This window comes from Orussus abietinus, unplaced genomic scaffold (genome assembly GCF_000612105.2).
Source record: "Orussus abietinus isolate OABI.00-Male unplaced genomic scaffold, Oabi_2.0 scaffold263, whole genome shotgun sequence".
In the NCBI taxonomy this organism is placed as follows: Eukaryota; Metazoa; Arthropoda; class Insecta; order Hymenoptera; family Orussidae; genus Orussus; species Orussus abietinus.
In genome coordinates, this window is record NW_019394409.1 from 51510 (window position 1) to 65130 (window position 13621).

The 13621-nt window shown below is 47.2% G+C and overlaps 2 protein-coding genes across 5 annotated transcripts; one reads left to right on the forward strand and one right to left on the reverse strand.

The window, feature by feature from the left end:
• The first annotated feature begins 642 nt into the window (after positions 1 to 642).
• On the forward strand, positions 643 to 5239 carry LOC105701552 (potassium channel subfamily K member 13). Its single transcript, XM_012428390.2, has 5 exons — positions 643 to 771; positions 2097 to 2289; positions 2699 to 2773; positions 2880 to 3279; positions 3370 to 5239. Exons 1-5 carry the CDS (start codon positions 643 to 645, stop codon positions 3848 to 3850), a joined length of 1278 nt encoding a protein of 425 aa, XP_012283813.1. The 3' UTR covers positions 3851 to 5239.
• On the reverse strand, positions 4219 to 11810 carry LOC105701551 (PR domain zinc finger protein 10). 4 transcript variants are annotated; one of them, XM_012428388.2, is made up of 14 exons: positions 11785 to 11810; positions 11289 to 11410; positions 10858 to 11075; positions 10336 to 10738; positions 9943 to 10263; positions 9522 to 9851; positions 9236 to 9439; positions 9066 to 9156; positions 8349 to 8980; positions 8009 to 8270; positions 7790 to 7931; positions 7437 to 7625; positions 7187 to 7378; positions 4219 to 7119 (listed from the first exon to the last, which is right to left on the reverse strand). In XM_012428388.2, exons 3-14 carry the CDS (start codon positions 11023 to 11025, stop codon positions 6847 to 6849), a joined length of 3207 nt encoding a protein of 1068 aa, XP_012283811.1. In that variant the 5' UTR covers positions 11026 to 11075; positions 11289 to 11410; positions 11785 to 11810; the 3' UTR covers positions 4219 to 6846. The 4 variants fall into 4 exon arrangements, with proteins under 4 accessions (XP_012283811.1, XP_012283809.1, XP_012283810.1 ...); XM_012428386.2 differs by having other exon boundaries at positions 8009 to 8273; XM_012428387.1 differs by having other exon boundaries at positions 6847 to 7119; positions 8009 to 8273; positions 11324 to 11410.
• Between the last annotated feature and the right edge of the window lie 1811 nt (positions 11811 to 13621).

Sequence of the window (13621 nt, forward strand, 5' to 3'; positions counted from 1 at the left end):
CCATCTTCTGCTATTCCTATTCCTTCAAAAATACAAGTCATTTTTTTGTCAGATGTAAATTCCACTTCACGCGATACACCGACAAACATGCCCACGAAAATTGACATAATCACTGGTTACTTTGATGGCACAATAAATTGCAGAAAAAAGTTACATCGTCTCGGTAATGTCACATTCAGCATCTATGTTAAGTGAATGAAAATTTTAATGTAACTTTACATCTAATTCAAGAAACAACGCACGGTAAATATACAATATTACGTGTATGGTATACATTTTCTAATTTGTCATTTTTCCAGGTGAAGCTTCACTCAAGAGGTGTCTGAAAGTGTACGTAAATTTGAATTTTTATCAGGGTACGAGCCGATTTTCTTTCCCTTTTTTTTTTCTTTTCTTTCCCCTAGAAACCGCAACCCGGGAACGTCATTCCTGAAATTTTGCAAATTTTCCGCAGTCTCTTCTGATCGGAATTCTTTCTTTTCGGGGCGCAGGGGGGGTCAGGATGGACGCGATTAACTGCAGCTGCAGCTGCTCGGAACGGAGTTTGCGCGCTTCCGGAACTCCTGGCCGCGGGCCAAGAGGGGATGCGATTCGGACACGGACACGAGGACGCTCCGGCCAGAGAGATGAGAGTCATCGGGGATGTGCGTGTGCGGGGGCCTCGCGGAAGACAACGCAAGGTTCATACTCCTCGCCGGCGTCCTGGCCGCGTACATGCTCGCCGGTGCCGTCCTCTTTCAGAGCCTGGAGGCTGACCTCGAGATTCGACAGGTAATCCGCTTCTTTTTATTCTATTGCTTAAAGGGTGATATGAAAGCGTGATATATGTATGTACATAACAAAAAGTCAAAATACCCATATAAAACTTTTCTCCGAATTGGGTGCGCCGAATTATCTGAAACTAACACGCGACTGCGGAGGCCTTAAAAAATAACGCGCTGCTTATGGAATACATTTTTTTTTTAAAAACCACTTATCCCGGACAAGAATGAAAAAAGATATTTCTTTTTTTTTTTTCGAAAAATGAAACTTCGCGGGCAGCGCGTTCTTCCTTGGAGTCTCCGTAATCACGTGGTAGAGTTTCAGATAATTTAGCGCACCCTGCTTAGAGAAAATGTTTTATCAATGTTTTCACTTTTTGGCGTGTGTATGTCACACTTTCATGTCACCTTAAGGGGTTAAACGAAAAGAATATTCGAATTCAAAGCCGCGCGACTTTTGTCAAACTTGCAAATTAGGAGCCCCTTGAATGTACCGACTGTATTATTTAATGCTTCGGAACAAGTTGAATTAACTGCGATTATTTTTGAAGTTTTTTTATTAAACTCGGAACAGCTTGAATTAACCGCGATTCTGGAATTTTTTTCTTTCAATTTGGAGTAACCTGAGTTGAATGCGATTATTGTGTAATTCGATACTTAAATTAATCGCGGTTATTGCGCAACTTAACCCTTTGTACTCCGCTGTTCCCTCTGAGGGGACATTTTAAGTCTAAATGGGATGGCGTGGAGTGCAAAGGGTTAATATTACAAATTCAGTACAGCTTGAATTGAAGGCAGAATTCGGCGTTTAAATTCAGAGCACTGAGGGTTAACGTAATTATTTGTTAACCGTGGCCATTCTATACATTTTTTTTTATTAAATTCGGAGCAACTTGAGTTAACTGCGATCACTGTCCAATTCGATACTTGAATTAATCCCGGTTATTGTGTAACTTGATATTTAAATTCAAGGCAGCTTGAATTATCGACAGGATTTGCAGTTTAAATTCAAAGCGTGATGAATTAACGGCATAAATCAGGGTTTCAATTTAGAACGGTATGAGTTAACGGCGTAAATCGAGGTTTAAATTCAGAGCAGCGCGGATTAACGTAATTATTAATTAACTGCGACCATTCCGTAATTTTTTTGTACAAATTCGGATCGCCTTGAATTATCGACGGGATTTATTGTTTGAATTCAAGGCAATATGAATTAATATCATAATTCAAGGTTTCAATCTAGAGCGGCACGAGTTAACTGTGTAAATCGACGATTAAATTCAGAGCAGCGCGGATTAATGTGATTACGATTAACTCGATTTAATGTAATCTCAGGCCGCTGAATTCTGGCGAGTGTACCACACTTTCCGGCGTTACCACATGCGAACCACACCTCAGGCTCTTCAGCGTCTCCACGAGCTGCTCTACTCCTACGGGAACGCATCGACCGCAGGGGTGATCAACAAAAGACGTCGCTGGGACTTCCCCGGGAGTTTCCACTTCGTGGGGACCATCGTGTCAACCATAGGTAGAAAATACATATCCAAATCCATCGGTGAAATTTCCCGACCCCGAAGAAGAGGTTTCACGAGTTTATGACGATATATATCCACCGGGATGACGAGAAGAGAGAGGAAAAAAAAAGGATTACAGAATCTCCCGGCGCGATCCGACCTCGATTGGCATGCCCTTTGACCTCGACTTAATTTACAAGGAAGACGAGGAAAGGATGTCGAGCTGGCCGCAAAATCTGTTCGCAATGGCGTAATAACTGGACCGCAGGGTCCTCGTCCCCATGGAATGCGCCCACGAATTCCAGGATGCTAATATCTCTTGCAGCGACCTACTCCCATATTTTTTCCCTCGGCAGCCTAGATATCTTTCTAAAGTCCCGGAGACAATGTCGCCGGATGCTGATTCGTCCTTCCTCGTTGCAGGATACGGGAGCACGGCGCCGCAGACCACTGCCGGGAGAGTCGCCGTCATCCTGTATGGGTTCTTCGGGTGCTCGGGTAAGGTCTAAAACAGTACAAGAAGGTATTAGTTAGATGAATTAGGAAATGTTAGATGGGAAGATTCTAAAGCATGAAACGGTTAAACTCATGGTTCCTCTTCAAGGGGGCATCTTGTTCTTCAACCTCTTCCTGGAAAGGATCATCACCTTCCTCGCGTGGATCTTGAGGAGCCTGCACCTGCGGCGACTGAAGAGGCGCCTGAAGAAGACGACCTTGGCCTCCAGGCGGACCGCCAGAGTGGGGAATGCAAGAGCGAGGGCACTTCCCGATATCCTGGACGACGATGACGTTGGCCTCGAACACTGGAAACCGAGTGTCTACTGGGTCATGATGTACCTGTCGCTGGCGTCATGTGCTGTCGCCTGCTGTGCGGCTGCAGTTTATGCCCCTCTGGAGGGCTGGAGCTACGTCGAGGCCCTGTACTTCTGCTTCGTCAGTTTCGCGACCATCGGCTTCGGGGACTTCGTCAGCACGCAGCAGCCGCAGTATCCCTACGTCCATTGGTAAATTGAAAGACCCGAGGCGTTGGATATTTAGACATCGCCGCTGATTCCTAAAAAGGATGCGGAATGATTTAACGACCCCCTCTTCAGGTACAGGCTCGCCAACTTCGTGTTCCTGGTGGTCGGGTGCTGCTGCATCTACTCGCTGCTGAACGTCACCTCGATAGTGATCAAGCAAGGCCTGAACGGCATAATCTGGAGGCTGCAGTACCGCAACCGAGGCATGGCCGCTCCTCATCTGCCCAGAAGAAGGTCTTCCGTGTCCGCGATATACTACCCGAAGAGGAGGCCGACCAAGGTGGGAGCCAGGGACTCCTACAAGGTCGAGGAGGTGGAAACTCCTCGCAGATTGTCCGGAGAGCTGATCTCCATCAAGGAGTTCCTCTCCTCCAACAAAGTCTCCCTGGCTGTGATGCAGAAGCAGCTCTATGAGACCGCCCAGATGCAGAAGGGATGTGGACCCGACTCGACGACTCCTAGTCATCAGCCATTGTTCAAACCAGGCGCCGTCGGCCCTCTCGCAATCGCCAGCGAGAAATTCGAAAAAAACAAGAACGCTATCAATAGATAGGTCGAACTTGTCGCGATGACGATTGTCGCGGAGAGAAAATCATACCTAGGGAATGGACACCTAAGATCACTTCTCGACACCTCCGGGTCTCGGTCGCGTAATCGTTTAGCGAGATGTACAAAGTCTAGATATTACAGGTACTATTTTTGCATCCAGTTTAAACGCGGGATTCTCTTCGGGGAGCACGAGGTTAATGGTACACGGCGCATGTACACGATGTAAAGTAATGTCAAAAAGAGGTACTCTTCGGATCTCGAAGGACCCCGAGCACTTCGAGTACCGTCGATTGGAATTATTCTCCCAATAATAACTCGCTGTCCTACTGTATCGATCATTAAATAACTTTATTATTTAAGTGATTCTTACAGTAGCGCCACTCGCCGAGGTGGCCGGCGATACTGGAAAACGTAAACCCTCTCCTCCTCGCACTCGCTAAAGTGTATATCGTACGCACATACGTATAAGTCGAACAGTACGAGCGGAAATAATCCTGCGATCGTTTTGCGCCGTTTCGTTCGCCTCCTCGATGAGATGTGAATATTTTCTTACTGTAACCGGACGTGTAATGCGGTTCGGTGAATCGATAGAGATCACTAAATGGGACCCGAACGCTTCCCTTGATATTTATTGTTCCAGTGATTCCGTTCCGGCGAGTCGATGACTACAATCGGTAGAACAGAGGCGAGTTAATTAACCGAGTCGCTAAAATCTAGATGGATGGATCAGGGCGAAGCGTGGCGATGACGATTTAACGCGACTTTTCAAATCGCGACGTGTCGGACAGATTTAGCGAACAGATCGGTCGTATCACGATAGAATCGGCAGTCGAATGGAGACAGTCTCAAATACTTGTATCGTACGCGCTAGTGCGCCCCATTTTCTTCTCTTCTTTTTTTTGTCTTTTTTATTCTGTAATTGCGGACTCTAAAATTTACGGATACACACAGAAACACACCTCGTTGCTAGACGCACCGTAGATCCCCAAGCAGCTACGACGAGATGTCTCGAATTTAGGAAAAAAGAGACCGGCGAGGTACAGAGATCTCGCGGAAAAATTTGTGCGGATCGCAGGGGGGACTTGTCGAGGGTACACTTGCGTGTCTCTAGGATTTAGGCTTCCGTAAAATGAGGGAAAAAAATCCAAAAGAATCCAGGTGATACCTCGGAACATCGTTCCCTCGTTCTTGTACTCTATACAGTAAAGAGACACAACGGGAGAGTCAATTTAAAGTCGGCGGCAATTACACCGTGACTTCGTTTCAGGTCCTTGAATCTCGCAAAAAAAAAAAAAAGAAACGAACGATCGTCTCCGACTTTTCAAGTCGATCGGGGAATGCCAATTAATTACATGTATCTTCCGCATTAAAGAGACGCCAGTCGCCCCCTCGAGGAACGTCGGAATTCAATTGTCTACCGCTTAGTAGGAAAGATTCGTTTCCTTAAAATTCGCACCCCCTCCAACAACGCACGCAAAGAGAGCGTGCAACACGCGCGAGGATAGTTGCGCAAAATTCGCGGTTATACCCTGAATCGCGATGGCAGTACAATTATTCGGTCTAAGTTTCAAGAGCGACGTCCACGGCGCGCCTCGGGCGAGCTATTAGAACAATCGAGGAATCCCTAATGAAACTTCTTAGGATAGATAAAGAATAGATAACAAACGCCGAGTCGAACTCGCTCGCAGGAGGCGCGCCGCGGGACGCGCGAAAATCCTCGGATTTCTCCTCACCCCGGCTAGGAAGATTTGCACGAGAGAGAGAGTAATGATGAGAAAAGAAGAGGAAGAAGAAATGAAAATCGAATCCGTTAATACAGACACGGGGACAAGTGTCTAGCTAACACAGTCATTAATTTCCTACGTCGGCAAATCGTCTCGCCGCGTCGCGCTACTCGCCGACGCGGCGGTGTACTTCTCCATATTTTTTTGTCATTTCTCTTATCTCTTTTCTTCCGTTTTTCCTATTCCTCTTTCGGGCTCGGTACGAGGAAGTACACGCACGCACGCACGCACGGTCCCGCAAATTGATTGGAAACCACGAGAGCCGGTCTCGCATTTTGTGCGCGAATCGCCGGGGGCGGCTCTAATATCACATGCTTGGTTTCACCATTGACTTCGTTTGCAATTAATTTGCCGTGTACTCTTGAGCATAAAGATAGTTCGATTGCAAAACTACACACATTTACGAGGAAGTGAAATCATCTATCTCGGGTGCAGACGGGGCAAGCCGCGCGCGATTGGCAAAGGCTCCTCTACTTAAATCCCGGTATTCCGTCTTCAAGTCGGCACTTCAAGTTCTACTTGGCGTGCCCCGAATGCGCGTAACATCCCATTCTCCGGCAGATAATGATTTCCCTACGTTAACACAACTATGTAACACCTCGTAGCCGTTATTCCCAAGTTTGTACAACGCCTCGCGCGGCACGCAGTCCCATGAATCGAGTGCACTACTCGTTTCCATCATTTTAAACACTGAGATCATTGTATCTCGAAGGCATCCCGAAACACGGGACCCGCGAAACCGCGCGATCGTGGAAGTGAGACCCGTCCTTCCCCACAAAATGCATAACTTGCCTAGCCCTTAACTCGCGTGCAACGTGCATCGGAAAACGCATTCCTGGCGTCAACGCCTGCTCCTCGCTGCCGGAGAACCTCGGCCGCCTATATAGGGTAGCAAATTCCTCCTTTTTTTCCCCTCTTCTTTTCCCTCCGAGCGTGCACAGGGCTAGACGCATTTTCCAAAGCCGGTCCAACAATGGCGTCTTCCCGGTGCATCGGGATGAGCCAACAAGCCGCGTTTCAACTCCCGCTCGGCGGCGACCATCGAGCCAACGTGGCCGCCGCTCCTTGGAGACGGAAATATGCACATGCCCTTGCATATACCGCGGCAAAAAGTACCAGCCCTGCCGGGCCGTGCACAAATTCAAGAGATTCATATCTCGGTGACTTTTACCATCGCGGGGGCCGCGTTTTACCGCGGCCCGTGTGCGACGTCCCTTCAACGTATGTCGCGCATCCGCACGAATTGCTGACCGACCATCTCGTAACCGTTGGTCACCAGGTCCACGTCGTTCGACAGCTTTATTATCTTTGTCTTCAGGAAACTCTGCTCCAGGTCGCAGGGCTGGACGTACTCGGCTATCAGGAAGTTTTCCCCGAGAGCCGGAGGCTGGTTTTGATTCTGAGGAGGACGATTCCTCGGACGAGGAACCTGGTCCGCGGGCTCCATCAGGTTCGGGTGCTTCTTGCGCTGATGTTGCAGCAATTTCGCCTGATGGTAACGGTTATTTTAATTGATATATTTCTCTGTCATGATTACAGGGAACCTAGTTAATTACCTTACTCGCGTACTGTTTGTGGCACCATTGACAACCCTGAGGAGTCGTCGTTATGCTGCCCACCGTCTGACTGAAAGTTGGGTTCGGCAAACCTGAAATGTCCGACTCCTTCTGGCGATTGCTCGGAGGCACTGCTGCCCCAGGATGGTTCTTCATGATATGAGCTTTTCTCTTGCTGCTGCTCTTGTAGACCTTGAAGGATCATCGAGGTTCTTGTAATCTGTGGAGCGATTCACCTCGAAGAGCTTACCTTGTCGCAGTACTGGCAATAGTAATCCCTCGTTTGTCTTAATATCGGTAGATTTAACTCTGGCACGGATTCTGGAGGGACGTCTGGATGCCTCTTGGCCAGGTGGTTGACGAGCATGCCTCTTCGTTTGAAACCCACCATACATCGATGACACTTGTATACGAAGCGATTGTAATCCGTTGGATTAACCTGTCAAGTTAGACACGTTAGACCCAAAAACTGATAAACTGATCTAAAAATGATAGTTCTGATGTAGACTCCATGACGGTGTTAATGATCGTGCAACGTTTTTCTCTTGTACGTCTCTTTCTAATGGAATATTTCTTTTGCAATAACCAAGCCATGAGGAGTACCTTTGGTACGAATTTTTTAGCAGACTGAGTTTGTGCCACCTGTTCCCGGTTTGCTCTGTCCGAGTTGTGCATCCGAGTCATGTGCTCCTTCAATTTATCCTTCCTTTTGAATTGCTTCCCACAATTTGCGCAATGAAATTCTCTGTCCGAAAAAAAAAGCCAACCGTTAGCAAAAGAAAATTATCACTAGTAACTTTTTTTTAGGGTCGAGATCCTAACCTATAATCGGAGTGCCGCAACATGTGCATGCGCAATTTGTCAACCGTGGGGAAACGATTCGCGCACAACTGACAAGTATGCTTCCTTTCGCAATGGTGAGCCCTGATATGCTTGCGAATTACGGAATACTTGACAAAGGACCTAAGACAGTAGGGACAAGTGAAGGTCTCGTCATCGTTTCGATGAGTCTCGATGTGGTCCTTCAGCATCAAGACCTGGTCAAATAACTGCCTGCACATCGGACACTCAAACACCTGTTTGTCTGCTGAAAAGTCAAAGTGAAATAGTCATTAAAACTAGATGTGGCTAATTATTTTGTACTATGAAGAGCAAAGTATACCTCTGTGTGTCTTCAGATGACAGGAGAGAGCGGAGTTATTCATGAATCGCTTCCTGCAAATCTCGCAGGGCAGGGGCTTCTGATCTTCAGCTCCGTGAACTAGACAGTGTTGCTGTAATCGCACTTTGGTTGCGAATCGCTTGTAGCATCGTGAGCATTTGTATGCAGCGAGAGTGTTCAATTTACCAGCTTTCGAGAGCTGAAGTCGACCATGTTGAGAGACGTGATTGATAAGATCAATTCGCTTTTTAAATTCGGTGCCGCACTGGGGGCAGACGGAAGATTGACCCTTTCCTGCTTCCAGACTATCCGCCTTATGTACTAGGCTGTGTAAATTGAGCAATGATGCTTTCCCGAAGGCCAGGGTGCAGGTTCGGCACTTCCACTCCATCGTGTTCTGCCTGGAGTTCTCCTTCTCTTTCGGGTCCGCACCATGGAAGATTTTCATGTGGCGACTGCGGTTGTAAGGATGCAAAAAATTCTCACCACACGTGGGACACTCGTAACGAGGTGCCTTCGCACCTGGGTGGATCAGTAAATGTCGTTTTAGGCTGTAACTCCGAGGAAATACTTTTGGACAGTGTGGACACGTGTAGAGGAGAGTCTGGCCATCCACGATCTTAAAGAATTTCCTGGAACGCAAGAGACGTATTTATATTAAAAATCAGTTGCTCTATCTGGTCGGAGTAAAATATTTTGCTGAGTATAATACAGTACTTGGACGGGATGTGAATCTCCTTGCGCTTCTTCTTTTGCTTGCTTTCGGTTATGGAAGAGTTGTGACCGTTTGGATGTTTACGAAGGCCCTCTAAAATAAAAAGATATTTAAGCGTAAGAAATTTAGAATCAAGTAATTCTTTAACCAAAATATTGATTTATGGAAATACCTTTTTCCTCCTTTATGTCTGGTTTGAGAATTTGCAAGTTTCTACGGATTGCATAGTCGGAACTGGGACCAGCCCTTAATTCCTCCTTCGGTAAAATATCTTTTGTTGTCAGAAATACGATTCCATCGTTTTGCTGACAAATTACCAGGTTTTGCTCCTTGTAGCTTATCGCAGGCCTCACAAAACGCATCCAGTTTGATGCATCTATGTTAACAGAAAATCTCATGTAAAAGTTGAAAGTCCGAAGAACGATCTCGGATCTACCAAAGACATTTCAGAGACTCACGTTCATTCGATACGTCGACTTTCATGAACTTTCCATCAGCTGTTTCGTAAAGTAGTGGCAAGACATTAATAAAAGGTGTCTGATCGTAGACATACAGGATACCCTCGATAGGACCAAACTGTGTACGCTTCCTTATGTTACGCTTAGCAAAGACTCCATACTCCAAGCCACCTTGTAAGACTTGTGACGATGGTAACTTATTAATAGATAGATATGATCCTGGCAGTGTTGCAATAGCCCTCGAGGGTACTGGTTGATCCGCTATAGTATGCACATTGTGTGAAGTGCAATCGTTCGCATTTTCGCAAATACTGTTACATTCGTCACACCCTGGGAACAATTAAAAATACATAAATGTGAATAGGGTATCTCTGTCTCCACGATTATTGAAATTATTAAAGAATTTAAAGCAAATCCTCACAGAATGCTTTCCTGTCATTTATGCGCTTGGATCTTCTGACACACTCTTTCTCATTTTCTACTTCAGATCCTAATAAAATCTCATCAAAAACCCGTGACGGCTCCTTTTTAGGCGACACCGCCGCATCACGAACATTTATTGTTTGCGTAGGAGTTATGACATCCCCATCGCCGATCTCCAAACTTTGGTTCCTCAACGATCCCATGGCATTTATTTGATCATCGTTCATTACCAGAAAATCTCTAGTCAATGCAAAATCTGTATTCGGTATCCCTGTTAACATGAGCGGTGCAGCGGATGGTTCCAAATCAGGGGTTGAGCCTAAAAAGCATTAACGTAAGTACAGGTACCCACTGCATATAGTAGAAATAGATTATAGACATTATTCAATACCTTGTACCAAGATCAGTTCCCCTTCAACCTCGGTAACGAGTTCCTCGTCAGTAGATCTGTCAACGAAATCTGTGCCAGTACCAGACTGCGGTATGCTTTGTACATTGTTCTGGTCAGTCAGCTGCGACACGTAATTAATGCCCGCTCGAGCATTCGTCTCAGGTGGGCAAATCATAGGGGAAGACGGATTTTGCAGGACGACAACCGAGTTTTGGAAAGGGGATGGAGGTAATTGCACCGGAGTTGGTGAATATCTCGCAGTGGAACTCATATTTGGATCTAAGGGGCTCACTCGGTGCTCGAAATCAGACAACGGAGAGGAGGTTCTTGGGGAGAAGGAAACCTGTTCATAGGCCGGAAAAATACGAGAATAATCCTTCGGCTGTTCATCCACGTACTCGACCTAAAGACAACGATTAATTAAATAAACAACTCATCGAACTATCAAATCGTCTCATTAATTCGAAGCTCGAAAGAATTAATCACAGGTACCCCGTTTTGTTCCACTTATCGCTAGCTTACCGCCAAAAACAGAAGTCTGTTGTTCATCTTCTTAGGTTGATCGCACAACGGCGAGGAAACTGAGTGATCTATGGACCAGGAATCCGCGATATCCGAAGTCTTATCCGACACCAGGGAAATGTCCAATGGATCGCCAGGGGCCCCCTCAGGAGGGCCCCTTGGATCCATCTCGTCGTCCTCTATACGTCACGGGTCTCCAAAGTCTGTCCACCTGTCAGCTGATGTGGAAACATTAAAACAACATTATCGATTGACATCCGTACACACGAGCTGACCAGAAAATAAAACTGGAGTAATTGGGTTTCTAGACTAGTGGAAATTCTCGGGGCTTTTCGGGCCCGTTACCTCCGAAGGCGGTCTAATCTATCGCCTTACTCGTGACTGTTGCGGCATCCTTCGTTATTTAACAACAATCGAATGAAAAGGATTACCTGTTAAGAAAAATCTAGTTTCCGACTCGATCTACCTGCTCAGCAGCAGGCACCCGTCCGTCAACAATCGACTTCGGGCTTCCCTCATTGGTTCCCTCGCTCGATCGAAGAAATGAGAACCACTGGAATATAACAACGCACCTGTGTTGCAACGGGCTAGAGGGAGAGCGAGTGCATCGTCCTTGTCTGACTTTTGGTAACCTCTGAGGCCGGAGTCCCACCGAGCGCGTCGCATGTCACAAAGAGCGCGGCAAATCAACGCGTCAAAGATGAAGAACCAATCAGAAGCGACGTTCGAATTAAGCGTGGGTCTGATTGGTTCTTCGTTCCGGACGCGTTTAGTAAAGACTCTGTCGATAGAGTTACCTAACCTCAGCTATCCTCCATGAACGGGGGGTCTATCTCTGCTATTACCTTCTAACGGCTTTCCATCTTCCCACTTTTTCTTCTTATAACCCACTTCCTCTCAACAATTTTCGATTTGCAAGGTACGTACCTTTATTTAAAATATTACTAAACCAGAAGTGCTAGTGATCTCGTTCTTTCATATAGCGAATAAGTAATTCGACGCATAAACCCACGTGAGATGAAAGTGCGAGAAGTGAGCGCTCTAGTCAAAAATATGTAATAAACGCCCTGAATTTAACTCCCAAATTGGCGACAGAGATGAGTTGGGAGATTGCTCACAGGCAGGATCGTGTGATCGCATCCTGTGCTGCCCTCTGGTTTCGTACGTTAGCTTCACCGTTTTTTGCCCCCGAGGGCGGCGCAACGAATTTCTGATAGGAGCTCGCGCCCTCGCGATGGCGGTACCATCTACCAGTCGCCGTTGGCGGCTCACGTACTCGTGATGGTAATTTTGAGCGTTACCGAGTGTTTTTCGAGCGTTTTCAAGTGTTTTCGAGCGTTTTCGCGTGTTATCGAGCGTTTTTCGACCGTTTTCGAGCGTTTTCAGAGCGGCTTCGAGCATTTTCAAGCGTTATCGAGCGCTTTTCGACCGTTTTCGAGCGTTTCCCGATCATCTTCAGAGTGGTTTCGATCGTGTTCAAGCGTTATCGAGCGCTTTTCGACCGTTGTTGAACGTTTTCGAGCGTTTTTCAACCATTTCCGAGTGTTTTCGAGCGTTATCGAGCGTTTGTCAAGCGTTTTCGAGCGTTATCGATCGTTTTTCGAGTGTTTTTGAACGTTTTCGCAAGTTTTTCAAGTGTTTCCGAGCCTTATCGCAGGCCGTACAGTGCCGTTGAGCGTTGTTAAGTGCAGTAGAGTGCCGCAGAGTGCCGGAGAGTGCCGGAGAGTGCCGGAGAGTTGCCGCAGAGTGCAGCAGAGTGCCGGAGAGCGCCGGAGAGTGCCGGAGAGTGCGGGACCGGCACTCTCCGGCACTCTCCGGCACTCTGTAGCAACTCTCCGGCACTCTCCGGCACTCTTCGGCACTCTGTGGCAACTCTCCGGCACTCTCCGGCACTCTGTAGCAACTCTCCGGCACTGTCCGGCACTCTGCGGAAACTGTCCGGCACTCTCCGGCACTCTACGGCACTCTCCGGCACACTCGGGCAACTCTCGGGTACTCTGCAGCAACTCTCCAACACTCTCCGGCACTCTCCGACACTCTGCAGCACTCTCCGGCACTCTCCGGCACTCTGCGGCACTCTACTGCACTTAACAACGCTCAACGGCACTGTACGGCCTACGATAAGGCTCGGAAACACTTTAAAAACGCGCGAAAACGCTCAAAAACTTTCAAAAACACTCGAAAAACGATCGATAATGCTCGAAAACGCTTGACAAACGCTCGATAACGCTCGAAAACATTCGAAAACGGTTAAAAAACGCTCGAAAACGTTCAAAAACGCTCGAAAAACGCTCGATAACGCTAGTAGGGAAATGTAAAAACATACGCGAAATGACTCGGCTTATATTCGCAGTTAGGCATGCCTCGGGAGGATTTTTCGCAGTATTCGACTCTCACGCATACTCGTCGAGTGTAGCGCCAAACGCACATATACTCAACATCTCGACCCGTAGCTTGGCGCTTGGCTGGTTGGGACGCGCGAAGATTTCTAGGAGCGATCGCACTCACGCAGATTCGCTGCATGAGAATTCCGTACGCGACACCGACGCATGTCCCAAAGCTCCGCATCACGTTGACTTCGGGGCAACAATGTACTTAATAGTAGTAGATAAGTAGATAAAGTCAAATGGAGCGTCACGAATGTTCTTCCCTTAACATCAAAAGCGAGCAGTATTGGTAAGCGTAGGTAAGCCACCACCGTCAACTGCCGCATGGTATTACCATCACGAGTACGTGAGCCGCCAGCGGCGACTGGTAGATGGTA

What these genes read in the sequence shown, in the direction of transcription:
- LOC105701551 (XM_012428386.2), bottom strand. Translation starts at nt 11,025, where the DNA reads ATGGATCCAAGGGGCCCTCCTGAGGGGGCCCCTGGCGATCCATTGGAC. An exon ending in AGTCGACGTATCGAATGAAC is followed by an intron (nt 9,440 to 9,521) that starts GTGAGTCTCTGA and finishes CTGTTAACATAG; the next exon opens with ATGCATCAAACTGGATGCGT. An exon ending in GAGATTCACATCCCGTCCAA is followed by an intron (nt 8,981 to 9,065) that starts GTACTGTATTAT and finishes CTTGCGTTCCAG; the next exon opens with GAAATTCTTTAAGATCGTGG.
- LOC105701552 (XM_012428390.2), top strand. Translation starts at nt 643, where the DNA reads ATGTGCGTGTGCGGGGGCCTCGCGGAAGACAACGCAAGGTTCATACTC. An exon ending in CTGACCTCGAGATTCGACAG is followed by an intron (nt 772 to 2,096) that starts GTAATCCGCTTC and finishes ATGTAATCTCAG; the next exon opens with GCCGCTGAATTCTGGCGAGT. An exon ending in GACCATCGTGTCAACCATAG is followed by an intron (nt 2,290 to 2,698) that starts GTAGAAAATACA and finishes TCCTCGTTGCAG; the next exon opens with GATACGGGAGCACGGCGCCG.